Source organism: Amblyomma mixtum, chromosome 2, assembly GCF_055824585.1.
Source record: "Amblyomma mixtum isolate Tamu chromosome 2, ASM5582458v1, whole genome shotgun sequence".
NCBI lineage: Eukaryota > Metazoa > Arthropoda > Arachnida > Ixodida > Ixodidae > Amblyomma > Amblyomma mixtum.
The window spans coordinates 14,383,603-14,398,695 of NC_143013.1; the positions used below are offsets into that span (position 1 = coordinate 14,383,603).

Sequence of the window (15,093 nt, forward strand, 5' to 3'; positions counted from 1 at the left end):
AGCAGATCGGGAAATTCATGAAGTGCGAAGCGAGTGGAGCGGAATTATTTAATTGAGACACCTGTAGTGTCTAGTTACGAAATACAAAGAGCAAGGAAGATTACAGGCTATCACTGCTCAAGCAATGTCTATCAGGGTTGTGGACATGCTGCTGTGGAAATGTTCTATGAGACATGACTAACTACTTGAATTTTGCCCTTTCGACTTGCATGACGCATATTCACGCTTTCGAGTGCGACATCCTCATGAACCATTTCTTAACTTTCGATTAGAGCCATGCATTATACGAGCATTACCTAGCACTACAATTTCCAGGCCTTCTGGCGGTAACGAAGACCACCTCGCCGTCCGGAATCCCACCAGTCAAAAGCGACAATATCTGACTGAACCGGTGGCGACGTGTGCCGGGATTACAGAAAACTGCCGGGAAACGAGGACACTGATGGAGGAGAGAACCGATTCTATGCGGCCCTGTGCGTTAAAGTACGCACCTGACAATCATTCGTGGTTCGGACATTCCTAGAATTCATACCGCAGAGATGCACTTAGCGAGAAAAACGGCATGCAAGACGCGCTATATGTATCAAAATTCTCCCGACAGACTTCTCACTGCAGTGTTTCATGGATGTAGACGAATGAGAGCACGAGCGGCAAGGCAGCGAGCGGGATGTACCCACCGGGCTGCACGAGCCTGACGTCGAGTATCTTGTCGACCTGCGAGTTGTATGCGGTGATGTGGAAGACGCAGTCGGGCGAGTCCTGGACGCAGGTGATGTTGACCGGCACCAGGTCCTCCGACACCTGCTGCCACTTGACGGCACCGCCCTGACCGCTCACGTGGAACACCTCGGCCCACAGCCTGCGAAAAAGAAGGCAGACGGAAGCGTTAGCAAGGGATACTGAGCGGTATTGCTGCGAAAGCAACACTGCGCGAGTCGCCGAGCCATTTCGCGGAGCTGACGAAAGGGCATACTGCGCATGCGCGAGGAGTAGTGACGTCACAGGGCGCACAGCTGGCGCGCCGCCGCCGTCGCTGCGCGGGTGACTCAGAGGTGCCGCCGCCGCGCTCACCAGTTGCGCATACGCAGTAGGGGCGCATAGCTACCGTGCCGGGGCCGCCGGCGCTGCCCCGCACTCTCCATCACCCCTCTCTCTCTCCTCGTTGCTTTCGCAATCCTCCAGGTTTAACCAGAGCTAAACCACTGCCACTTTTGCAGCCGCCATGCTGCTCAGCATGAATTCGTGGGTTCAGTGCCCGATCACGGCGACCGCGTATCGGTGACGGCGAAATATAAAAGCGCCCGATTACGGAGATGCGCGTTATGGAATACCGGGCAATCGATATTACTCCGGAGCCCTTTCCCACGATGCCTATCAAAGGCCCGCTGCAGGCTCGGCACGTGCGCACATGAGATGAGTTTTAGAGTAAGTATAACGCGTGTCAGGTTTCCCCTGTGCGGGCAATTCAACTGCAGGGACCCATTGGACAAATGGTGTACGCCTTGGTTGTGGTGTTAAGGCTAGTGCGGTGTTAAGCTAACATACATAAGGGTGCTTCGCCAGAAAGCGTTGACAATGCCCCGGAAGAAGCTGATGTTCAACTATCGTCATCTCCCTCCCAATAAATTGTATTTCAATTAATTATCTATTAATGAAACATTTGAACCATCATTTTCAAATTGATCAACATGACAAATAATAATAACAAAAAAGAAAAGGCCCCTCATTTCATTTTCCTTTTCTCGGTTCTGGCAGTCTTAATGCCATAGGTAGCATAGGAGTCGCACAGCTGACTCCCTCACCGTTCGATCACGTTCCACCTGACACTCGCGGTAATAAAGAACGTACTACGTCCGCCACTACGGACGAGAGTGGCACTGGTGAACACTTTCGAGGTTCGGTTACACTCAACATAAATATCCCCGAAAGTACTAGATTAAACAGTCGCTGCCGTAGTTCAGTTGCAGTGGCGTAGCCACAATAATTTTTCGGAGGGTGTTACACGCCACCGGTAAAACACAAAGAAAGAAATGCCTGCACCCGAACATTACTTTTGTCATTTTTCTGCTTTAATAAAGCCGAAGGGTTAGTTGTTTCACTCGCTGTATTATCTACATAAAATTACGAGTGCACACAGAACTCCGAGAACTTGATTCGTAAAGAACATTTATTTTCTCACAAAAAAAAAAAACACTCGTACGGAAAATCGCGGCTACTTACATCTTCACATGATATAAAACACCACAAAAGCTTCTACACAAGGGAAGAGATTTAGGCTAGTAGGTATGGGTTCATCTTAAAAAAAAAAAAACAGCGCAAAGAACGGGACAAATTAAGGCACTGACAACAGCACGAGCGCTTGTCCTATTGTCTCTTTCTTGTCCCGTCCTTTGCGCTCCTTTTTTTTAAAGAGAAAATTTTCTGCTTTACAACAAATACAGCAACTGCGAACGAATGGAATTTGTAAAAACTTCCATCTCATGCATGTGAACCTGCGCCTGGCCGTAGAGGCGCTTTAAAAAAACAAAGCACTTTTCATTTTCCCGATAGTTTATGATCATTTTAGGACAATACAAAGGATGAGAAAGAAGGCTGACGTGCAAAGGTATGTTGAATTGGATGAACGGTGCATACATTTAAAAGCAGCGCCATACGTCGGGCGATGGCGGAGAAAAGTGACGCTTGCGCAAAAATTTCTGCTTCCTGCGATAGAGCCACGACAACGTACATCAATCTTTTCTGATTTTCGATTTTATATTTTAATATATCATGCTGTGTGTAAATAGCATGGGCGACAGAAAGGTCGGAAGGAAGGGGGGAGGGCGGGGGGTTGCAGCGTTCAGAAAATTTCGGGAGGTGTTCATGCATGCTCTCGCCAATCTGCTTCCACACCTAAAGGCCGGTTCACATGCAAGCGACTGAGCGATTGAGCGGCGCGTCGCAGCGAAAATTTCCAGCTTGTTGAAACCTCGCCGCTTGTCGCAGCGACGACTCAAAACAGGTTTTTCCGTCGCGGCGACAGGATTCGCTAGCATTTTCGCTGGCATGTGAAACAGGCTTAAACGCGCACAAGGCGACAAAAAGCCTCCATACGTCTGTCGCGAACCTGCCCTTTTAAACCTGAAGTGACGCGAGCGAGCTTAAAAACTGGACCTGCCTACGACCTGTTTCGGATGTCCCGTCCCGTTTGCTACTCCCTTCCACATCCACACCCCCACCTCTTTTTTTTCTTTTTGCAAGCACGTCCTGGACACGGTTTGCCCTGTATTTGTGGCCAAAGTGGCCCGGAGCGAGAGAGCTGTGTATATTGACACAAGGCGACGTGCCTAAAACGCCGCTGCCTTCCATGTGCTGCCTTCGAGAGACACTCGGCATCAATGCGTTCTTCCCCAGTCTCTTCTTTCCTTTCATCTTCTTTCTTTCGCCTTGCTATCCGGCAGTGTCTATCAACACCAGCACACCGTATTTGTTGACCGAGAGGACAGAAAATGCTGCCTGCCCACAGGCACCACGTTGAAATAACGCGTTTTCTGAGAAGTACATCTCGCCGCTTGATATGCTCCTGTGTTTGTTTGTTTGTTTTTTACCATTCTTCGTACCATGCGTGGGAAGAGCAAATTTCAAACTGACCAATTCTGCGGCTATTCTCGACGGTAACACCAGGTGCGCTACATGTACCGTGAGGAAGCGAAAGAAATGCATACTACTCGAGCTTCGACCGAGCTGTATCGCCTTCCGTCCTGATGTAGAGACAGCCCAAGTGGTGACCGTTTTAGAGCGCTATAGTCGGATACAACTTAAGCCTGCAGTGAAGCTCCGCCCACATTCAGCCTCCGCGCACAGAATTCTTCCACGACAAAAAAGTAGTCCGCTACCTAAACGTTTCTTGTTACGTAAACAAGACTCTTACCACAACAAAAAAGTTGTGAGCTCTAGAGTTCCGATATGTGCATTGTTTGATATAGTCAAGCATTAAAAAGCTGATTTCGTTTACAGTTGCGTCTGTTCAGCGGAGTAATACAGGACGCCGCGGACTGATGCACAGTGTTAACAACTGCTGTTTTTTTTTTAAGTTGTATCCTACTATAGCACTTAGATACGTTTAGCACAGCGCGCACCGCGTCCTTCTAATGCGCATGCGCAGATCACCCCGAGGGCACCAGATGGCGCCACCTTCCCGTCAACAGCGCGCATACAGCGCGCCTGCCCGCCGCTTCGGGACCAATCAGCGCACGCGCAGTGCCGGAGCACGGTACGCGATAGGCGGTAGCGGTAAGCGCTATGCTATAAGTATATGCGCAGCAGTTAGTTGTCAACATCCGCCTTTCATACTGTCCCTTAGTGGTGACTGCAGTCCAGAGAGCAAGGACACAGCGAAAGTGGCTTCTAAACAAATCTCTTTATTTGGGCTGACTTGCGCCCACAAAGGACTGGATCACTCGGCGGTGGCGTAGCAACATCGCGCTTTTGCTTATCATAAACGCTTAGTAGTATATAGGCTACGTCACCATTAATCACGGAACGCTGACACTTGTTTACTCAAAGGTACTTTCTTCGTTTCGGTCTTTCAATAAGCGTGAACGCCGTGAACCACGCATAAGCGTTTTTGTCTGCGGTATACTCACGCAAAGGCAAAGTCTGTCGACACCTTTCCGCCACTTTTCTTTTTGTGTTCTTATGAAATTTCTTATTATATCCCCGAATACTATCGAGACCAGCCAGGAGTATGCCTCTAAAGCTGTCTGACGCCCTTTATGAACTGAACAGCACATTTGTTTCTCGATCGATAGGCCGATCGTGCCACAGCTTGTGCTGAACTCTCTTGGCCCTTCACAGCTCTGTCGGCACAGCACATAGACAAGGAATAAATAATAAAAAAAAATCTGCGAAGTGTGCAGAGTGTGTGCTTATTCTTTGATTCTTTTCCTTTAGATATTCGGAGGAGCAACCGACTTGTCTTCTTTTTTTGGCAAAAAATACGGCGCAAGGGTATACCTAACGATGGCGTCAGGTTGTTACGCGGTGTGACAAAACACGATCGAGACTTCCTAAGAAAAGAGACAAAAAAATAAAAGGAAATAAAAGACTTCTGAGCCACCTCGTGAGTGATAGGCGAGAAAATAATTAATATCTGTAGACTCCCGCGTACGTGCAGCCTGAGATGATCGAAAATTCTAAGCGGTGAGCTCCTATAGGAAGAATCGATACGTGATCAGAATGACTGGCAGACAATGAAGAAACCAGCGAGAAAGCAAGGTGGTATCGGCTGGCAGGCAGCAGCAATACAATGGGCCAGTCCTTCACCAGTGGCGCGAGAGCGAACAATTGACGCGGGTCTAGATTGGCGCCGAGTTTCCACAAGAAGCGTGGGGAACAGGCCGCGCTGTTGTGGCAGCCGCAGCTCATTAAGCGCCGCGTTTAACACTGAATTAATACATTGCTTTTTTTTCCTTTTTGTTTTTTTTTTACAGAAAAAGACGCGTTGTAAAGAAGGTAATATTCTACTAATCTGAATGATGCTACAGTTGGGATTAAAATCGTCGGACAATAGGCCTGCGCCAGCCGCTCGACGGGAAGTCAAATGGTGATGGCGAAAGAGATATACCCAAGGCGCCAGATTATCTAAAATAGACAATATTTTAAGAGATAGATGTTTTGATGTTCTTGGCCAAGGTTACTCCTGAAACTGCCCATGCTGCATGGTGACAGGGAGTTGCAGCATAATGTAAATGCATGTCAACGCTGAACGGCGTAACAGGGTCACGCGGTATGTAGCCTGGAGCAGCAGCGGTAGTGACAATCTAAATTGGCTTCCTGCTCCCAGAGGCCACATAACTCGCACTTCGTCACAATATTTGTACCTTTGATTTAAAAACGCATTTTGTCACGCTTGTATTTAACCTAATGTGCCCCATAAGACACTGTTGCACGTTTTGTGGTCCAAAGAGACCAATTCCACTGAGCACGAAGATTTAGAGGTCACAGGGAAAGAACTGTTGAGCACCAGTCAAGAAAATCAAGAAAGATTTTCATCGCCAAACAAATTTCGAACCAGTCTGTTTTATAATAACTTGAGTTATAGTGGATGCCGTACGTCGTATATATTCTGAAGCGCTTGATAATATCGGGCTGATCAAGAATGCATACCACGCCACATGCGCCTGAGTCATCACAAAGAGCCCTCCGGCGGCATAGCTTCAGCAGACGGAGCGGCAAGCCACAGAATCGCGTAACGCAACGATATGTAATGTCGTAAAACATGAATATAAGTTTACGAACAACAAACGGTAAGATTTTTGGTATGGTCATCATCATCGTTATCGTCATCAGCCTGACTTTGCAGGCTGCAGGGCAAAGGCCTCTCCCATGTCTCTCCAATTAACCCTGTCCTTTGCCAGTTGCAGCCACCGTATCTCCGCAAACTACTTAATCTCATCCGCCCACCTAACTTTCTGCCGTCCCCTGCTACGCTCGCCTTCTCTTGGAATCCACTCCGTCACCATTAAGGACCAACGGTTATCTTGCCTTCGCATTACACGCCCTGCTCAAGCCTACTTCTTCCTTTTTATTGCGACTCGGATGTCAGCAACCCGCGTTTGTTTGGGAAGAAAAATGATAGATGTAACGTTAAGAGATGAAAAGCGGGCACAGTGGGCGAAGAAACAAACGCGGGTTTGGTATGATATGTGTGGTTTATCCTTCCAAAAATGCGCATGGTCTATGAGGGGCACCGAAGCCACCTATAGCTGCCGTGGCGACTTGATACGTGTTTTGTACATCGCACCTGACATAACGATAGGTGGTCGACAGTCGTGTGTTTGTAATGCATTATAAAACCACGCAGTCTGTGCATTATTGCTAATCGACTGAACATACATTTAAAACAATTCACTGTGCACCGCTGACAGAAGTAAAGCCGACAAGAACCGCCAGTACGACAGATACCGGCAGTCTGCTTGCCTTCGCATTAACGAATTGCAGTATGTTTTACATTTCTACTGTTTTTTTTTACGACACACAAAACAAACAGGTTTCCCGCGTGATGCGATATTTACGATCACTGCCCGGACACGTTTCGGCGCGTAGCGACTGCTCAACGCAGGCGCCAACAGCGCCCTCTTCTCCATTCCACACGCGCAAAGCTCTTGATCAGGAGGACGTTCGCTCCGCCATCAGCCGCTATAGCCGCCGCGGCCAGAAAAGAAGACAGATCAATGCAATCGTTCATTAAGGCGCAGCTGCCGCACCAACCTTCGCCACCTTCCTCTGTCGATCCTCCACCGTGGTATCCCCTTGTCTCGAGGTTTTCGTGCTGGCATCGAGGTGGCAGCTCGGGGTCCGCGCTGGCGGCCACGCAGAGCACAGAGGCGCTTCGGTGAGCCGCGTTATCTGGCCCAACTTGCCGCCCTCCTTCTACCCTCTCTTCCCTTTCTGATCCCTTCACTGCCACCTAATGACGCCGCAGGGGCAACAAGAAAACAGCGAGACATTGATTCCGCCCAGGGTGTCCACCGAGGGATGCGGAGAAGTTCGCGGCGGCGAGAAGACGACAAGCCTCCGCGGTCACTTCCCAGACAATGTGCGGCGGCTCGAGGGACGGCGGGCAGCTTATCGCGAGAGAGGGCCCTGCTAGATGGACTTCCATGGCGGAGGTTTGGGCGCGACGAGCATCGCAGTCGATGCACTACCCGCTCGTCTCTGTGTTTTGCTGTCGCGGTGATAGTTGTGAGGGGTATTTTCTTTGGGGCAAATCGCGCACTCGTAATATATCGTAACCAAAACAACCTCTCGTGTCCATCCCCTAGTTAGTTGTTGAGAATGTTATCCAGGTGGGGCCGAAGTAGAACTCCGCAACGCGTCCTAGCCAACCGTCCAACAAAATTTCGTCTGGTGAGATACCATATAACGGGAACGAAAGATCGCGGCCACTGACCAGAGGACAACGCTGACCGTTATCACGTCACAGCAGAGGATTCTTGTTCACATAGAAATAGGCAGACAACAATCGTTTGCTTCAATGGATAAGATATATCACAATAAGCGTGCGTAATGCCTCTAATGTCCCACTCACATGCAAGCTGCCTTCTAAATCAGCGGAAACTTGTATGATGCCATTGCATAACATGCCAGCTATTTGCGCAAGTTCACTACACCATAACATCGGCATTTGAATAGACGAGCACCGCCTGTCCGTCGCATTTTGAGCAAGGAGCTCGTGCGGGCCCCGAAACGCCAGTACATCGTTTTGCATTGACCTAGGCTACTTTTCCCCGTTTTGTGGAGCTCGCGTTTGTGACACCGCACCACTTGTCTGGCCAGCGTGAAGCGACATCATACGTGACGTCATTGTAACGCGGTATGGTAACGCGCCACGCTGTGTGATCCGAACACAGTGACTTCACGAGTGACAGAATAGCGGAACCACACGCACTTTACGAGAGAAGAAAACAAATAATAAACAATAAACAATACTCCCGTCTCTGGTGCAAATAGCTATTCTGGAATATTGCGTTACAGAGAGGTAAAAAATCTTGTCAGTAGACATGGTTGAGAAGCTCTTCTATGTGGTAACGCGTTCAGGGTTAGCCTAGTCCATGTGGCAAGTGGAGTGAACGTCTTTGTGGAGCGCAGAGAGGGGGGATTGTGGGCCGTGTACAGCCATCGCTATCCTTTCTTCGTCCCGGAAGCAGCAAAATGTCACCGAGGTGCTTCCTTTTTCCCTTTCCTATCCATACTGCTTCGTCTCAACTTATCTCTTAATTCACTAACGGTGGAAGAGGAAGTGGAGAGAGAGGAATCTCCCTCTCCTCTTTCCGAAAAGAGCGGGAGGAGAGGGAAGACGTAGAGGGAATGGAAGGCGACGGGTGGACGATCGGGGGAGGGGAGTTGGGGTAGGATGTGTCACACGGTCACTGACGGACTGGATCACACCACCCGCTAGCACGGTCTGTACCCATCAGCGGTAGCGAGTGCTCTGTCCGAGGGGAACACTAATGCTAATGTCAATGCAAGCTCTAATGCATCAGTAGCATTGAGCGACTTTTTAAAAACTTATTAGCGGAAAAAATTGGCGGCCATGCGCTGAGCGACGCGCAGAATGTTCTATGCGAATTCTCATGGGGCTCACCGTACAGTCTAGGACGTGACATAGATGTGGATACCGTTGTAACTTTTGCGCTCCAAGTGATATCGAGTAAGACACGAGATGTAGTTGAAGTATCCTGTGAGTACACTACAGTCCCAAGTTTCGACTGTCAGCTGTGCCATGTTTCGAGAGGCGCAACAAAACGGGTTGTACGTAGATGGAAAGAAGCGCGTTTACTGTCTGCCGTCGCTTATATATGTCCTCCTACCCCCTTCCGAAATCCGATGTTGCTTGGGAAAGCATCGCTGTAGCTGATCTGGGCCGACGAATTCTATAGACGAGAAAACGTGCTATTTTTCTGAATATTCAACCGAGATCATCATCATCATCAGCCTGACTACACCCACTGCAGGGCAAAGGCCTCTCCCATGTCTCTCCAACTGACCCTGTCCTTCGCCAGTTGCAGCCACCGTATACCCGCAAACTTCTTAACCTCATCCGCCCAACTAACTTTCTTCCGCCCCCTGCTACGCTTGTCTTCTCTTGGAATCCACTCCGTTACCCTTAAGGACCAGCAGTTATTTTGCCTTCGCACTACATGCCCTGCCCGAGCCCATTTCTTCCTCTTGATTTCGACTAGGAGGTCATTAACCCGCGTTTGTTCCCTCACCCACTCCGCCCTCTTCCGATCTCTTAACGTTACACCTATCATTTTTTTTCCATAGCTCGCTGAGTTGTCCTTAACTTAAGCTGAACCCTCTTTGTTAGCCTCCACGTTTCTGCCCCATAGGGGAGTACCAGTAAGATACAACTATTGTATACTTTTCTCTTGAGGGATATTGGTAAACTCCCCTTCATAATCTTAGAGAACCTGCCATATGCGCTCCACCCCATTCTTATTCTTCTAGTTATTTCCCTCTCATGATCCGGATCAGCAGTCACTACCTGGCCTAAGTAGACATATTATCTTACCACTTCCAGCACCTCGCTGCCAATTGCGAACTGCTGTTCCCTTGCTAGGCTGTTGAACATTACTTTGGTTTTCTGCATGTTAATTTTTAGTCCCACCGTTCTGCTCTGCCTGTCTAACTCACTGATCATGTTTTGCAGTTCATGTCCTGAATGACATCCCAGATCACTCACTGACTTCGATCTCCTCCATCGACAGCTATTTTGTTTTCGCGCGGATGACGTCAATCGTTTTTAATGCGATTGCATAAGGAGTGTTGTGAAGGCGAAACCTGTCCGGCGGCGTTGGCGTCAGTGTGAAGCCTCCACCTACTAGGTGGTGTTCAGGGGGACTGGCCTCTCTCAATGTGCCGCCTGTGTTACATGGACAGTGCCACCTGGGCAGTGCTAGAGAACGGGGCTAGCACTGCCCGTCTTATTGCCGCTGCAACGATAGCCAGTATGGATGTCAACCTACTCGTTTAACTTTGTGCATATTCATCAAAGGATTCACGTTGACCCATCCACCTTAGCGAGAAAATTCATTCAGCAACGGAGGCAACTCCCAAACAAATATTTCTTATCCGCAGTCGCAGATTCTAATAAAAAATTCAGGGGACACTTTGGCTCTCTAAAGTGCTGCAAGGCGAAAACCTTTCCTGGCGCACTGTTTGGCATTGAGTGCGAGACTGTTTGTGCTGTGCTAGTGCTTTATTTGACTACACACTTCGACTACATATTACAACTACACACTTTGACTGCTTCCTTAGCACGACTCTCTCTCTGCTTCGATGAATTCGGTTGTATGCATGACTCTGTTCGCAGTAATGAGGTATGTAATGTGGTCACCCACGGACGCTTTACGCCCCCTGTCGTAGCGGACGACAACTATTTTATTAGTTGTCATGAGCTCCAAAAGGGGGCGTTAGGCATCCGTGGGTGACCTCATTACTTCGAATTCGCACACTCTGACGTCGTAACCATTTCGACCAACCCGAAAAGCGTGACACCTATGCAGACAACCTTCTGTCGACAACAATAAGGCATTAAAGGCTTTCGCCTAAAAAGTAAATTAGAAAATAATAAAGAACCGCCTAATCTATCACAATCCCCCGCGAACGAGGAGAGTCAGCGACACTTCTATTTTGCACATCCTAATAGAGGCACGCTAGGGTCACGTGATATGAATGACGTAATCGCGTGGCACATTCTCGAGATAACCCACTTAGCGTCTAACGTACGTGGTCCTTACACAGCCTAGCTCTCCTGAATAGCATTCGCATTCGGGGAGTTCCCGCGTACCGCATGCAGCGGCGGCTGCTATATTGCCGACCCCAGAGAAAACCCATACAGACAAGCCTCTAGCAGACCGATCTCCAATGGCGCTCCGGTACCCCATCGCACCCGAGCGCATTTGCTTAGTGGAGCAATGTCCGCATCTAATGCTCTCTCTCTCCCCTATATCGTTCAAAGGCTCGTCCGGCCGGTGCAACGCAAACGCGCGCCCAATAAGTGACGGCGAGGAGCAGGCAGCTCAATTGGCTCGTCGCATGAGTAGGGGCCGCGCGGTAACGCGCCGTCGCTCCTTTAAAAGAGGCGTGGCCACGGCTGCGACCGTCCCGATCGATCCAGCGGCGTTCCACACGCTGCGGCTTCTCCGCCCGGGCCTCCACGCCAAGTGCGGGTTCGCAAGAGGCTGACGAGGTCGAGCGGCACGCGATCTACCTCGCCCCGCAGCCTTGCGTCGCCGCTTGCGCTGATGGCGCGCCGAGTGACAGTGCACAAGGTCCTCCTCCCTCCATCCCTCCCTTCTATCCAGCATGACCCGATGATGTGGCTCAGTGGTCGCGAGGTCCCGGGATCGAATCCCAGCCGAACATTACTCCGAGACTTCGCAGTTGCGTTTGGATGGAGGGGCGAAATGAAAAAACGCCCATGCGCTGTGCAACGTCAGTACACGTTGAAGATCCCCAGAAGGAGGTCGAAATTAATCAAAAGCCATCCGCAACGCCGTCATTTTCCCTCTAGCTTCTTTTAGTCCCTCCATCGCCGCAGTGCGCGGTTCAGGTGTCCGGCTGGACTGGGAAAATTACTGCGCCCCTTTGTTGTAGCATATTTTAAATGCGTTAACATTACAACCCCCATCTAAGAAAAATCTTTCCCTTCATCCATCTGTCTGAAGCCTCGGTTGGCAGGTGGCAAAGTGGGGAGAGAGAAATCCCCCTCTTTGCTTTGATTTGAGGGGTAAAGGTGGAGATGGAAGACGGAGAGAGGACGGGAGTTGACAGGTGGTGGATAACAAAATGTGACGAAGGAAATACCTCTCTTTACTTGCAGGCGTGTGGACGGAGAAAGAAAGAGGGAAAGGCTGCAGACATGAATGACGAACGTTCCTCCCTAAAGCAGCGGGCTTCACGAAGAGGACCAAAATTTGTTCGTCAACTTCCCGCGGTATGTCGCCAGTGGCGCGGTACTCGCGCCCTTTCTCTGGACATGCGGCGTATATGCATCAAGAGTATCGGATGGGAGAGGGGAAAAAAGGGTAGTAAGAGAGACCTTGATCTGTCGAAACCGGCTGATCTGCCTGGCAATGAAATGTAAGAGGCTTTATATGGACAAACGTGCTAGCAGCGAAAAAGCAGGCGTAAAAAGGCGCTGCGATTCAAGTGCTGTGCTGCGCGGGTTAATGTAAATACCGAGCACAGTATACACTGTTATTCAAACAAAGGCACTAACGAGCATAAACGGTGCGACTGCGAAACTTCACAAGTCTACGTGACAAGGAACTAGCGCCATAGTTCAGCTTACTTCCACGGCCAGTCAAACGTGACATTTAGATGATCTAGCCCGCGTAACTTGCCTCGGCCTTTTTTATCACCGCATATACATACAAAGACGACATGTGGAACACACAAACACCACTCATGTTCACTCGTTCTTTTTCGCCGCTCACAGTTCTGAAGTCTTCTAGACAGTTCTAGATTCAAATGCACATGCGTGAATTCAAGCCAAGATTATGCTTGGGGGTAAGTTCCCACTTGAGTCGCGCACTTAAGAGAGCCACCGAAAGAAAATTTGGAAGACACACAAAACGCAAACTGCGTACGAAGTGACGCCGAACGGCTCGTACACCGAATTCAGCTGCAGAGCACACCGCATATGGCCATACATCGGAATCACGTACAGTCCAGTGCAGAATTCGCAGTACTCACTCTTCTAACGAAGGCGCGAAAAGATCAAATTTCATCTTCTGCTCTGAGACGCGCGGATCAAAACTTCGGGCAAAGTGTTATGTGGCTCCCCGGTCAACAGAAACCCCACGACGGCACTTAGAAAAAAAAATTTTGAAAACGATGCGTGGCAAAAGTCAGCGGCGATGAAAGACTGCAGGTTTTGGATGAGACGGGTGACGGAGACGACGATGACTGCACAGGCCAGAGCGCGTCTGGGAAAACAAAAAAAGAAACACCTACAAAACGGCCTTCTTCCGAAGGAAAACATAAGAAGGCCTTCAGTGGCTTCCAAACCGAAAGCTGGCTCGCTTCGCGAAGACTTAGGCCATACAAATGGCGCTCACGGAGAGAACTGAAGAGATTTTTTTTTTCCGACAAAAAAGAAAAAAACAAACGCGCGCAAAAGAAAAACCACAACCAGAAGAGTGAAAGCACATTAAATCCAGTGTGAAGCTGAATTCGTACTCTTCTATAGAAAACTATTAAAAAGAAAGCGTCCTTTTCAAGCGAGGGCTTTGGAACACTCCTTCCTCTTTGCACGACCCCTTTTTTTCTGGACGCTGCACAAAAAGCGAGCCGCTCCAGAATATTGTAGAAGGCGAGTGGAGCATTTTGATAAAGGACTTAACGCTGCCGCAAAAGGAAAGAAAGATAGAAAATCAATAAAGTTCGAAAGACCGAGAAATAGACGTGAACAAAAACGGGTGAAAAAGAAGATCGGAGCCGCGTAAGAACTACAGTTGAAGCAAAACGAAACCAGTATAGCGAGCTAAGAGAACAAAACAACTTACGGCGCGAAAAGGGAGTCAATGAGTGAAATATTTGGCGCGAAAAGCAAAGAAAAAAAACGAAAACTCCGCCTCGATCCTTCCTTTCTCCGCTACCTCAAAATACATGCCCACTTTCTCTCTCGTACGGGCGAAAGCGAAGGCAAAAAGTTAGAATGAACCATACGCGCCGCATCAAAGGCGACGCAGCTCATCGCGGGTTTGGGAAAACAGGTCAGGGCATGCAGGCAAATGAGCCATTAACGAAACTTGTTTCTCAGAGAAAGCGGCAGAGATAAATTTACAAATGAATGAAAGGAGGCAGCTGGGTTTCAGCGACGATGGCAAGATATACGACGGTTGATGCGATTCTGACGCTATGACAAGCGAACGCGTTTTTGCACGCGCGTCATTACTCAACAGTTTTTGATGTGATGTGCGTAGGGTGCCTTCGTTGCCGTTCAGGCCACGGTGAAAATTGCGCCTGCTGCTCGCGCAAGTGAATATGGAAATGAAAAGTGAGTGAGTGAGTGAGTGAGTGAGTGAGTGAGTGAGTGAGTGAGTGAGTGAGTGAGTGAGTGAGTGAGTGAGTGAGTGAGTGAGTGAGTGAGTGAGTGAGTGAGTGAGTGAGTGAGTGAGTGAGTGAGTGAGTGAGTGAGTGAGTGAGTGAGTGAGTGAGTGAGTGAGTGAGTGAGTGAGTGAGTGAGTGAGTGAGTGAGTGAGTGAGTGAGTTTGGGGGCTCATGATGACATATTAAGAAAGCCAACAGCGACCAAAACCAAAGAATGCACTGCTAGTTCGTTTAATAAGTTTCGCTTCAAACGTACAGCCCCCACGCATTTCGCTTTGGATCGATAGTGTGTCCGCATGGCAACTGTCACAATCAGAAAACGTCAGTGAATACGTTAGCTACATTCCCCCTGCGGTAACACGATGTGATATGATTGTCACAGAGGCAACGATTCCGATAATGAGCATGAACGTTGCACATCCTGTACTTCTGTAGTTAAAGCTCCATCTAGAATGTTTCTTATGACTCAACCTCTGTGCACCAAAATGG

At 49.1% G+C, this 15,093-nt stretch overlaps 1 protein-coding gene across 8 annotated transcripts in view; it reads right to left on the minus strand.

The window, feature by feature from the left end:
• Window positions 1-15,093, minus strand: part of sif (guanine nucleotide exchange factor still life) — a 214,516-nt gene that overhangs the window by 129,908 nt on the left and 69,515 nt on the right. For all 8 annotated transcript variants that reach the window (XM_089570560.1, XM_089570559.1, XM_089570562.1 and 5 more), the window contains exon 3: window positions 678-859. In XM_089570560.1, coding sequence (XP_089426686.1) covers window positions 678-859 — 182 coding nt within the window. The remainder of the gene's footprint in view (window positions 1-677; window positions 860-15,093) is intronic.